Genomic DNA, 13,138 nt, shown 5'->3' with positions numbered 1-13,138 from the left:
GTGGCACTGAGACAAGAGAGCAGCGGCGTAGCCAGACACCCAATTTTGGGTGGGCCTAGGCCCAGGATGGGTGGGCAGAAGAACTTTGCCCTGTCCCACAAGTGATTTAGTCTCTCCCTCTCTTGCCTGCATGCCATTTGGTCTCTCAAACATCCTCCCTCCCTTGCATGCAGCAACTTATACACAATGCTCATGTTGGCCCCACAGCCTTTCCTCTGATGTAACTTCCTGTTTCCGCATAGGTGGGAATACATCAGTGGGAAGGCTGTGGGCTGGTGCGAATAGTATGTATCAGTCGCTGCTCGCTGCAGGTGAAGATCTGCTATTTACAAGGTATGCAGGAGGGCCAGTTGTTGGGAGTTCTTGGCTGGTGAGGCTTAGGGATCCCTGCCAGCCACATCATAGGTGTGCTGCTACTGGGTGGGCCTGAGCCCAAAGTGGGTGGGGCCTGGGGCCCATCCAGGCCCACCCTTGGCTACGCCACTGCAAGAGAGGGCTCAATTTACAAAGATATACAAGATCATTGGGAACTACCTCCATTTTTCGTCAGGTGAGTCTCTCACATCAGTTCTCCCACCCTCTCCCCTTTAAGGAAACACATACCCGATGGACACAAGATACCCCAAGGCAGATGCCTACTCTGCTCAACTGAAACCAACCCCTTGCCTGTCACAGGAAACTGTTTCTCACCTTGGACATCACAAACCTATCATTGTTTGCATTTCTGGGATCTTGGGCCTTGTACTTCATTGTATGGAAAAACAGCACAGACATAATCTCTGCAGCACTGGCACATGATGTTGGATGTCTAAGAATTAAAAAAAAAAAAAAAAGAAAAAGAAACAACACAACTGTTATTCCAGACTGTATATGGGCAGTGCAACTTTGCTAGTCCTTCTCTCCTCAGCACATCAAGCATCCAAGGTCTACAATTCTTATATGGTAGATCCACTGGGTTTAGGATATCAGATTTTCAAAAAAATATATTTTTTTAAAATACAGTTGCAGCAATACACCCTGCAATGTGCCCTCAGATACTGCTACTTGATACAAATATACTTAAAAAGAAAGTATAGCTTTATTAATTTGCTTAATATCAACAGGAGCTTCTGTGTTTCAATAACTCAGAGGGCTATGCTGAAGGGTTACCCATATCAGACAGGCCTCTGAGGAGAAACCAGACAAAGAGTGTCCCAAACTGGGAGAGTGGTAAGATGGCGACCTGAAGTTCGTATGCCCAACGGCCCAGTTGCCTTCTGAAGTTTCGTCTTCTTTACGTAAATTTCCTCTCTGCAATTGCAGTTAACTGAGAGGAAGGGGACAACCGGTGGTCAGCTGCCGATGGCCAGCGTTTTGTCCCCTGAGCAGCAAGTGCGGGACCACTGCGTGACGAACTGCCCACAGATGAAAGGGTTGGCAAGTCCTTTGATTAGCGCCGGCGAAGAAGCATAGACGCTTTTGAACCTGGAAAAAACAACTCCATCGATCCCCAATTATTCAACCACCATGTCCAAAGGAGTGGAGGAGTGAGTTAGAGGCATATGCTGAAACGGAGGACGTTTACAGCAGAACCCGAATCAGTGGAACCACTCCTAAACACCTAAGAGAAATCAACTTGGAGTTTTTTGACTCCCGTGGAGGTTACATTGAATACCATCTGGAAGGCGCTTCGGGACCTAACAGTGGTAGTAAATAATTTTGTTTCAGATATAATTTTATTAGAGAGTTACATGGACAATTCAACTGAACCCTTTGAGAGTGAAAAATTGATGTAACAAATGATTCTACACGAGCAAGAAGTGGTTATGATCTTGAAAACAATAATAGACCAGAAACTTTGAATAATAAAATAAATAATATTACAGATGATTAGATGATTAATATCGAGATTATTGTTTTTCCCAGAGTTCCGGGTATGACTCCTAAAGTTTTCCTCAGAAATATTTCCTCAATTATTACTTTAAAAGGAGTGAAGCCTGTGAAAACTGGGATTACTTTAATCAGTGGGATTTGAATTAGAGACTTAAGCATATGTATTGTTAAATAACTTCTGGTTTTTAAAAGAGAGAGAATGTAATCAGATGTATTATTTCTAACTAATATTGGACAATAAGTATGTTTTTCAATGAAATGATTTGACTATACACCGTATTGGCCTAGAAGAAGCCAAACAGATGATCAATGTGGAATAATGAATTAGACGAGTAATATCTGGGGATAATCAGGTCAATACCATGGGTTTTTTTTTCTGTTTACTGTTTAATTGATCTCCTTATCTTGTTTCACTCTCCCTATTTAGTGGTCTAAGGAAGAGAATAGAATTACCTGACTGAAATAATTCCTATATATTACTTTCTCTGTATTTCTGGCAAGTTGTTTTATCACTTGTAAAAATTTAAATGGCTATAAATAAATAAATAAAGCATACATGACACAGCACACTGTTTTCTTAGGGGGTCTTTTACAAAGGTGCACTAGCACTTTTAGCTTGCGCTAAAAATCAGCTGGCGCTAAATGCTGGAGACACCCCTTATATACCTATGGGCATGTCAGCATTTAGGAGTAGATTCTATATATCATGCCTAAAAATTTGGCGTCAAAATGAAATTCGCTTAGGCGTATTCTGTAAAATACGCTTTAATTTAGGCACACTTTATAGAATAAGCCTAAACATCCACGCAATTTATAGAATACACTGAGCACTGGTCCATGTGAGTAAATTTAGCTGCGGTTGCCAAGTAAAACATGGTGTAAATCCCTGATGCCTAAATAAGGCGTGGAGCGAGTGAAATCGAACACAATGCGCATGGATTTTAGAAATGCCCATGACCCATTCCACGCCCACTTTTCAGCTATGTAACTTATATTTACGCACGCCACGTTACAGAATAGGCTTAGCAGGTAGTGTGCGTAAATTCTAATTAATGCCAATTAGTGCTAATTGGTTATCCAATTATCAGCACTGATTAGTTAACTAATTAAGGTCCCTGTTTACTAAGGCGTGTTAGCGTTTTTAGCATGCACTAAATGCTAGAGACACCCACAGGAATATATGGGTGTCTTTAGCATTTAGCGTGCGCTAGAAACGCCAGCGAGCCCTTAGTGCAGCTTAGTAAATAGGGTCCTAAGTTATGTGCATTGTTATGGAATACGCTTCTATTTCCTCAGGGAAATCTCGGCGCAATATATAGAATACCGGGGTTGGCACCAGCTGATTTTTAGCGCAAGCTAAAACGCTAGTGCACTTTAGTAAAAGACCCTGCTAGTTTGTTATGTTTCATGCAGGTTATGACTCTGGGAAGTTAAAGCCAGGGCTAGGAAAAAAAACATCCTAAATATAGTTTCTGGAGATGCTAAAGGGTAGAGGGGTGTGTAGGGAAAGCACGTTTCCTCTTTTTCTTTTTGTCTTTTTTAGCATGCACTAAAATGAGCTTAGTACACAGTAAAACTAAACGTACATTAAAAATATACTAAACGAGCGAAATCATTTAGACACATGCAAATACAAGACAGAAATTTGCAGTAAAACATCACAAGCTGAGTAATGCGCAAACACTTTTTAAAATCTGCTGACCATGGCTTAAACTTTTATTAGTACATATTTGTAAACACGGTTTAACCCTGTAACCCAAAAAACATGCTTGTTTAATGTTTCATTCCTTTAAACGGCAAGAACTATATACGTCACCATGTCTCTATGACTTCTGGGCTTGGAAAATAAAATATTTTAAGAAACCTGAAATAATGAACATGTAGGTAAGTGAAAACAGAATGCACAGAACATCTTCATCCCGGTTCCCCATCCTTCCCACAAGAAATCAACTTGGAGACTCAGAACATTCACCTTTATGGGTTCAAGTCAAAACTGTGTGAAAGAAGCCAATAGGATTTAGATCCTGTTTCTAAATAGTACTTAATTCACTGAAATACAGCTTGAAATCTAGTTATGGACAAGTTATTCTAAGAGTTCCACATAATGATACTTACCAATTCTGGATTAATCCATCATAAAACAGCAGCCCATCCTATCAAAGTTCTGGATATATCAATTATTAGTGCACTGTTAGCATCTTGCATGTGCACCACAGAGGAATAAGGCACTTGCCTTTTGCAATTAGACCAGGGGTGTAGCTACGTGGGGCCACAGGGGCATGGGCCCCCACAGATTACGACCTGGCCCCCTCTGCATTTGACCCCCCCCCCCCCGCCGCATCATCAGGTACCTTGTTTGCTGGTGGTTGCGGTTGCGGGGGGGGGTTGGCGGTTAAACAGTGCCCCCCCCCCACCTCGGCCTCTGACCCCCCTCCCGCCAATGGCTCTACTATTTGCAGGGACTTGTTTTGCTTTTCTTAGAGAATGCAGCAGCGTAGCCCTGAATTAGACACAAAAAAATCCACATAAGGATTATAATGATAGGTGGTTTGGTTAGATCAGAGCGGACCCTGTTTACTAAGCTGTGCTCCAGTCGCACTAGTGTAGATGCCCATAATATTCCGATGGGCGTCTACACAGTTAGCACACACTAATTTTTAGCACATGCTAAAAACGCTAGCGCACCTTAGTAAACAGGGCCCTAATTTTTTGTAACCATGACCCCATGATCATGACCAAATAAACACTGTGTGACTATTGGGAGGTGCAGAATAATAATGTATCTAGAGGGAGCCCACCTAGGTTGTGACCCCAAATGTGGGTTTTATGGTCTTGACCCACAGTTTGAGAAGCTTTGGGTTAGATTCTGACTGGTTCTGTACCTCAGAAATGCAGTACACACTTGTTTCCTCTTGCTGGCCTATAGCTAACTATGAGGTCATTTTACTAAGGTGTGTAGGTGCCTACGCATGTACAATAAGCGTCAAATTGGAACTACCACCCGGCTACCACGTGCCCTGGGCGGTAATTCCATTTTTTATGTGTGTCCAAAACACGCAGTAGAAATTTTCTACCGTGTGGCACTTAACTGGCGGTAATCAGCAGTGTACGCGTGCTGATGATTACCGCCCAGTTAATGAATGAGACCATACCGCTAAGTCAATGAGTGGCGGTAAGGTCTCATGCTGGAAATGGACACACGCTGGTTTTAAATTTTGCCGCACGTCCATTTTTGGCCACAAAAAAGGGCCTTTTTTGCAGGTGCGCTGAAAAAATGGACCTGCACGTGTCCAAAACACGCGCCTACACCAGCGCAGGCCATTTTTCGGTGCGCCTTAGTGAAAGGGCCCCTGTGCCATTTACTTTCACAAGCAGAGAATAATTTCAAGACGCCTCATGCATAGCACATCGAGCCATTCTCGTTTTTATTTTAATCCGAGTTTAGTTAACTGTACCTGAAAAGGTTCGAAGACTTTAGCTAAGCAAGCAATAGAAGGCTATGGGGCCAATTAAGCTCAGAGGGGAATGAGGAAACAACCCAACAGTCTTCGAAATGGGAGTTTTTAAATATTCCCTGGTCATGGGACACATTCTACATATCAGACAAAAGTTTAGCTCTGCGTTTCAGACCTGACACTTTCCCATATTATACAAAACCTGTAACCAGCACAGGAAAATTCAAGCAGTCATCTAATTTTAAAACAGGATAATTTATGCTCAAACTCTCCCCACCAACTGGACAAGGGCACTGCTGTTTTATAGCCTACAACTAAAACCAAAAAGGTTTTCAACAACCAAAAATAAGTTTGAGTAAATGATTAAACAGTCAATGAAAATATCTAATTCTTGTACAAAAAAGTCAGTTTATCACCAAGTTGCAAAATGTAACTGCTTGTGAAGAAATTATTAGCTTCTGCATTCATAATACCTCAAACTCTTAAAGAGAGAGAAACTATGGGTTTGGAACTTTAAAACAGAAGCCCTGACTCGTCCACATTAAAATGTCAAATCCTAAAGTATATTAATGTTACACCGTTATGAACCAAACGGCCCCTTTATCTCGTTTTAAAAGACTGATTTTTGTATCCGCAATAGGACTGACAACTGAACCCATATTTTTAAGCCAGACGGTTCCAATCCTGCTTTGGCTCTACTATTTGCAGAGACTTGTTTTGCCTTTCTTAGAGAATGCAGTAGCGTAGCCAGTATGGGGCCACGGGCACCTGGGCCCCCCTAGATTTGACCCTGGACCCCCCTGTCGCTGACCCCCCCCGCCCTCGCCTACCTTTGCTGGCGTGGGACCCCAACCCCCGTCAGCAAAGGTAGGCAACGGCGGGTTGGCAGCAGGAGGGAGTCAAAGTTGGTGGTGGTGGTGGGGGGGGGGGGATCAGCACCGCCGGGGGGGGGGGGGGGCTAAAATGTGCCCCCTCACCTCAGGCTCTGGATCCCCCTCCCACCGAAGTCTGGCTATGCCCCTGGTGGGTAAAGTGGGTTTTGGGGGGTTTTGGAGGGCTCCTATTTACCACCACAAGTGTAACAGGTAGGGGGGGATGGGCCTGGGACCGCCTGCCTGAAGTGCAGTACATCCACTAAAAACTGCTCCAGGGACCTGCATACTGCTGTCATGGAGCTGGGTATGACATTTGAGGCTGGTATAGAGGCTGGCTACAACGTGCAGGACGATTTTTTTTTTAAATTTACTAATCATTTCTATAGCGCTACTAGACATACGCAGCACTGTACACATTATATGCAGGTACCTTCTCTGTCCCTAGAGGACTCACAATCTAAGTTTTTGGTACCTGAGGCAATGGAGGGTTAAGTGACTTGCCCAGAGTCACAAGGAGCTGTGCCTGAAGCGGGAATCGAACTCAGTTCCTCAGTTCCCCAGGACCAGAGTCCACCACCCTAACCACTAGGCCACTCCTCCACTAGAACGAAGCCTTGCACGGGATTGGGAAGACGAGGGCCTCGGCTGGGGGGGGGTTGGGGTCCCCTGCCAGCAAAGGTAGGCAGCAGCGGGAAGGGGGGGTCGGGTGGGTCGGCGGCAGGGGGGGTCAACGTTGGTGGCGGGGGGTTAAAATGTGCCCCCTCACCTCAGGCTCTGGACCCCCCTCCCGCTGAAGTCTGGCTACGCCCCTGGAATGCAGTAGGGTAATCAGAAGTACAAGTCCATTTGTGCTATGGAGTAAAATCAGGACTGAGGCAACCTGTCATGAATAAAAAATGAAGACGGTTGACAACCTTTAAGCTGCAATGGCACAAATCCCAAAGACTCCCATTGCCCTTAATGTGCCAGGCAAATAAACTTCATTCATAAGCTTGGCTACCCTAGTTAATGGAAAAATACACACAGAACAAAGCTTAGTCAGCACATGAAGCTGACAGCAGAGATGGCATTGCTTGAGGTCTGCTGCCGGGAATCCCAAAACAGAATTCAACTGCAGCACTGACTGCTGTGTGATCCTTACTTTTCCTCATAAAAATACCAGTGGAAGAAGGGTAAAAGAAAAAGAAAGCCTAACAGTCAATAGCACCCAGGAAATATCTGATTAAAGATCACCACCTAGGACTAATCATAGGCTATAAGTTAAGACCTGTAGTAAATCAATGACCTCATTATCTACTGCCACCAAAATCACAAATGGAGATCACCTCCACAAAACAAAATGTCTCCCTGACCAGGATGACTCAAGGACTACAACTCCATTTGCCATTTTACTAGCCCTGATGTTGTTCCATTCTTCTAATAATCTCAATACAGCAGCAAAACTAAAGGGGGAGTTTTCAACAGGGACTACCGTTAAGATGTGCTACTTTATCACTAAGAACATAAGAGTTGCCTTACTGGGACAGACTGAAGGTTTGTTTCCAACAGTGGCCAATCCAGGTTACAAGTACCTGGCAAGATCCCAGAACAATGCAATACATTTTAAGCTGCTTATTTTAGAAATAAGCAGTGGATTTTCCCCCCAAGTCCATCTTAATAATGGCATATGGACTTTTCTTTCAGGAAATTAGCTTAGCAGGGTTTAAAAAAGGTTTGGCTAACTGTTTTTATCACATTCTCTGGCAATGAAATCCAGAGTTTAATTACACATTGAGTGAAGAAATATTTTCTTCAATTTGTTTTAAATTTACTATTTCAGCACAGGTTGCATTTTAAGCAAAGAGACCTAGTTACTAATAATCCAGATTATCAGTAAAACGGTTGCCCAGGTAGAAATGAATAAACTTCCATCAGGTATGAAATACAAATCAGAACAAGAAGGCGGCTCTGACAGACTAAATACTGAGTTTTAAAAGTCATTTTCAGCAGTGTTGCTTCTGAAACCACACAAATTGTTTAACAACCCAAAGGGTTATCTAAATTTTACAGGCATGCTGGTAATTGTTGGGATTTTATTATCGACCCAGATTAAGGGCCCTGTTTACTAAGGTGCGTTAGCATTTTTAACATGCCTACAATTAGCGTGCATGCTAACCGTGTAGGCGCCTATAAGGATATTGTAGGCACGTATACAGTTAACACACATACATGGTTAATGCATGTTAAAGATGCTAACACGCTTATAACATGATTTAGTAAACAGACCCCTAAATTAGCCAACATCATTCATATAATTGGTTAATTTGCAAAGACCAGGTGGGCTTCATCAGTGGAGGAGCCTAACGGATACAGCACTGGGCTGACAACCAGAGAAGCCCTTTTCAAATCCTGCTTCTGCTCCTTTGATCTTGGGCAAACTTGGATCATGAGCTCTTCGTGGACAGGGAAATACCTTAGTGTACCCTGAATGCAATTCACCTTGAGCTACTCCTGAAAAAGGAATTAAATCCAAATAAAAAATTGATGGCTACTCTGGTTCAGATAATACCTGCCTTTTATGTCATATCTTTGGCTAAGTGAACTCTGCAAACCTGCTCTCGATGTAGAGAATACATATCTCCTTGACACTATTAAACACTGAAATATTTTGGCTTAGTGAAAAAAATATGATTAGATTACTATTTACTGCCCCAAAGTCAAGCCTTGTGTTAATAATAATAGATGTTCAGACTATTTTCTGCTGAACAGGGGTGCGTGACAACACTGCTTCCCTTCCTCCTTTTTGATTAATTTTGTCCTAGAGCCTTATTGTGTGCCCTCTGTATGACCAATAATATTCCAGGTATTCAGGTGGTTGAAAGGGATTTTAAGGACTCCATTTATTCTAATGATCTGCTTTACGTTTCTCAACCATCAGTCTCACTACCAGCAATTTTATCCTTGATTACCAACTTCTCGGTCTTCTCAGGTGTTATTATTGACACAAGACTGTCAATGGATAGGGTTCATGGACCTGGCAGACACGCACACTGGCTGGATATCATACAAGCTGTCACTAAACCATTTCCACTACACAGCTTAATAACCATCCCCTTACCCTAATGTCTGGGTGCCATACTATCCATAAAGTCCACTCACAATGCCCTATGGAAGAGAAAGACTCTAAATTTCACTTCCCATTCGTGAAATCTACTGAATGTTTATTGTGGAACAATTCTACATTTCATATAGACAGAAAGCCAGCATCATGGTATAAGTAGCAGCAGGCTGGAATTTGGGTGGTTGGAGATTTATTAGTCCAGACATGGTTTCTAATGCTTTTGCAAGTTGCTAATTTAATCTACTCAACACTTCTCATGTTAGCAGCTCACCCATACTATTAAACACAGTGATGTGGGGATTGAGCAATGACAGCTAGTTAGATTTTCCAACTCTAACTCAAGGCCATTAGACCATAAGGCTTCCCGATTTTTTGAAAAGATTGGTAAGTTTTTGCACTTACGAACATGTGGCTGTCTGATTGGAATGGGGGAACAGATGTGGAAGATACTTCTTGAAATCATGTTTGGATAGATTTGTTTTAAGACTTCTGGTTCTCCTAGCTTAACCCAATCCTTATATTGTTTTGCACATAGGTCACACTAACCTCTCATAAGTGCTTGTCCAGCGGCTTTGGCTCCAGAATCCATATGTTAATGAGTTTTGGGGATTCAGTTTGAAGATAGCAGAGATTTTTGAAGATAGATTAATACTACATGCCACTCTAATCTTTAAAATTTTAATTCTTAAAGTGGTAGCACTGCAAGATGTTATTCCAAAGTCCTGTTTTACTTTATTGAATATTATCGTGTCAATTGCTTTGTACATCATAGTAAACTGGAAGAATCTGCATCTGGCAAATGTTTATGTCTGGTGACAAAACATTTGTATTACGTGTAAACATGAAGCATTGTTAGCAAACAAACGCAGAGCTGTGAAAACTTTTTTATCCATTTGGAAGCCAACAGAGAAATATACTGGAACCCCAGGTACTATTTGAGTTACATAACTAAGATGTCCATTGATTTCTCATCTCCATCTTCTTGCTCCTTTAAACTATCCTGTTCTTTGGAATCCTACACACACCGTTTATCTTGAAACTGGTTCCTTTTTGTTCTTTTTATGATTTGGAATGAAAGTCAATAAAATTTCTAACCCCCTCAAATCAATACATTATGATTCTCACTAATACAGAAACCATTTAACTACTTAAATTTAAAAACAGTGTAGAAATATCTAATACATATATTTCCTAACTCTCCAATTCAAATTAAGTTTTAGAATAATTATTTTCAGCAAGTGGAGTTGAACGGGCAGATGTGAAGCGTCTGTTCACGCTTTCCAAAAATACTAGGACTAAGGGGCATGCGATGAAGCTACAATGTAGTAAATTTAAAACGAATCAGAGAAAATCTTTCTTCACTCAACGTGTAATTAAACTCTGGAATCCGTTGCCAGAGAATGTGGTAAAGGCGGGTAGCTTAGCGGAGTTTAAAAAAGGTTTGGGCAGCTTCCTAAAGGGAAAGTCCATAGACCGTTATTAAATGGACTTGGGAAAAATCCACTATTTCTGGGATAAGTAGTATAAAATGTTTTGTACATTTTTGGGATCTTGCCGGGTATTTGTGACCTGGATTGGCCACTGTTGGAAACAGGATACTGGGCTCGATGGACCTTTGGTGATTCCCAGTATGGCAATATTTATGTACTTATGCTATTTGTTTACAATAGTGTGTTTGATACTCTTTACATATGAGTAGAGCCTTTGAGCTGCTTGCCTTTCGCCAGTCTTTCTGCTTGTCTTACCTGCCTCTTTAAGAGGCAAAGAGCATAATGATACCATCTATTGTTGTGTACTGTGAACACTGCATAAGCTTTAGAAGGAGCTATGTGATTTATAAACAAAAGACCAGAATTCTGAGAAACTACTTGGTCTTCTATATTCCGATCAGCAAAGAAGGAAGGGAAAGCTATGGAAGAGATTGCTTAAAATTTCCTGAAAAAATTATGAATCTTTTGTGTCTTCAAGTTTAAGACACCTGAAGACACAGTAAACCAAACAATCTAATGGTCAGAACATGAAACTTATGAACCAGAGCAATGTACCAGATAGGGAAGGGAAAAGTCTCCAAAAAAGGAAGGGAAAAGTCTCCAAAAAAGTTGATCACAAATGCACATCTGTTTCATGAATGCTGCTTCCTTTCATGTCTGCAAAGCTCAGTTCATGAGCAATGTCTGTGGCCATAGTCAGTTATAATATGGGCTGATCTACTGATGCTCCTTGGAGCTGGCACTCTTTGCATGGAAAGCACCCGCACTTTGGTCACAGTGTAGGAGATGCAAAAAAACAACAACCCAAAGCACAGACACAGATCACACTCTGAAAAAAGTAAATAATATATTTAGCTCTCCTTACCTTTTAATGCTCAAGGCACATTACTTTTATTAACATTTCCTACAATTATGTCCCTTCCCTAAAAAGCCTGTAGCCTAAAGTCTACCTGAGGCAACTGCGGATAAAAAGGTATTTGCCCATGGTCAAAAGAAATGTTCGAGGTAAAAGTCTGATACAAACCCTGGTTTGTCTGCCTCTTGCTCTAAGCACTAGGCCACACCTTCGAAGACAGGCTGCGTGCTACTAAGAAGGAAATAGAACAATCCATCTTTTCACTAGAAGAATTATTCTAGTCACAATGCTTTATCATATCAAAACTGAAACAAGCCATATACTTTCTTTAAGCACTGTGCCTGTCAAGGTCTGCAATACTTGTTTCATGCTGTAATATTTAAATCACATTAAGTAGTTTTTGCAAAATCAAACAAACAAAAAAAAGAGCACTGAATTTATTCCATTCTGTTGCACTTAGATGCATGCCATTTCTATAGTTTCTAACATGTCTCTTTATCCACCCTACAAAAATATACCTTCCGGGAAGGTTGGTAAAATCTGACAACAGTAAATATTCTAAAAATAAAATTATGATGAGAAAGGCTCCAATTCAACCTTTGCGATTTTTGACATTGGGTGAGGCCATCAGCTCGAAGCCACTGACTGCCAATGCCAGCACTTGCTAAACCGTGCCAGGTTTTACGGGGCAGAACTCACCTCTGGCAAAAAGCTCCACAACCCTGCCCAGAGCGGAGTACTTTTGCCATTATAACAATTGCATTTTTTTTTCATGCAACAAGAAGCATTAAACTGAAGGCCACGGCTGCCCCCTATTTTTACAGCTATCAGCAAAGTGCCTCCTGGCCCGCCCACCTACTCACCCAGAGCCTGCCGCTGTAGTCGCTTTGATGGAATTAATCCGCAGCCGGTGGGCCGTGTCCTTTAGGGCCTGCAGGGTCTGCTGGTCGGGCTTGTGATAATCCGCCATGGAGAAACAGGAATGCTGCGCGAGCTCGTGCCCGTCTGACAGGAGGCCTACGGATCTGATTGGTGCGGCAGGGGCGCGAGCGTGTCACCCGCACAGAGAAGTGGGCGCGAGCCTGTCACCCGCACAGATAAATGGACACGAGCCACAGGGGACCAGGACCACCTGAGCTGCTGCTGAGCAGAGAAGGAAGCGGCGCAGAGGTCGAGGCGGGAACTCATTTATACCAGAGGCAAAGGGAGGAGTCGCTGCTTGCATAAGACCGAGAGAGACGGTTACAGGTAGCTGCTGGGATGACACTAACTTGTCCTGACACGGAAAGGGTGTTAACAGCCCCAAGCTAGTTTAAAAAATGGATAAGCCAATGCAATCAAAAAGCATCACCATTTTTTAACCCTAGAACGCATATTGGGGGCCTTTTAGGCCCCCATGCTTACATTTTTGCTATTATCTGCAAAATTACTTTAGTTAGAATTTTGAAACTCAAGGTATTACTCAAGTATGTCATTGTTGATAATATCCA

At 42.2% G+C, this 13,138-nt stretch overlaps 1 protein-coding gene across 1 annotated transcript in view; it reads right to left on the bottom strand.

Annotated features, from left to right (window-relative positions):
• TKT (transketolase) overlaps window positions 1-12,772 on the bottom strand; it is a 56,259-nt gene extending 43,487 nt beyond the window's left edge. Inside the window, exons 1-2 of the mRNA XM_030206460.1 lie at window positions 12,512-12,772; window positions 691-808 (exon numbers count right to left, since the gene is read on the bottom strand). Coding sequence (XP_030062320.1) covers window positions 691-808; window positions 12,512-12,618 — 225 coding nt within the window. The 5' untranslated portion in view covers window positions 12,619-12,772. The remainder of the gene's footprint in view (window positions 1-690; window positions 809-12,511) is intronic.
• Window positions 12,773-13,138: the final 366 nt, after the last annotated feature.

The sequence above is a fragment of the Microcaecilia unicolor genome, chromosome 6, assembly GCF_901765095.1.
Source record: "Microcaecilia unicolor chromosome 6, aMicUni1.1, whole genome shotgun sequence".
Taxonomy (NCBI): Eukaryota; Metazoa; Chordata; class Amphibia; order Gymnophiona; family Siphonopidae; genus Microcaecilia; species Microcaecilia unicolor.
Note: the sequence above shows the minus strand (reverse complement) of the source record. Positions and strands in the feature narration are given on the sequence as shown.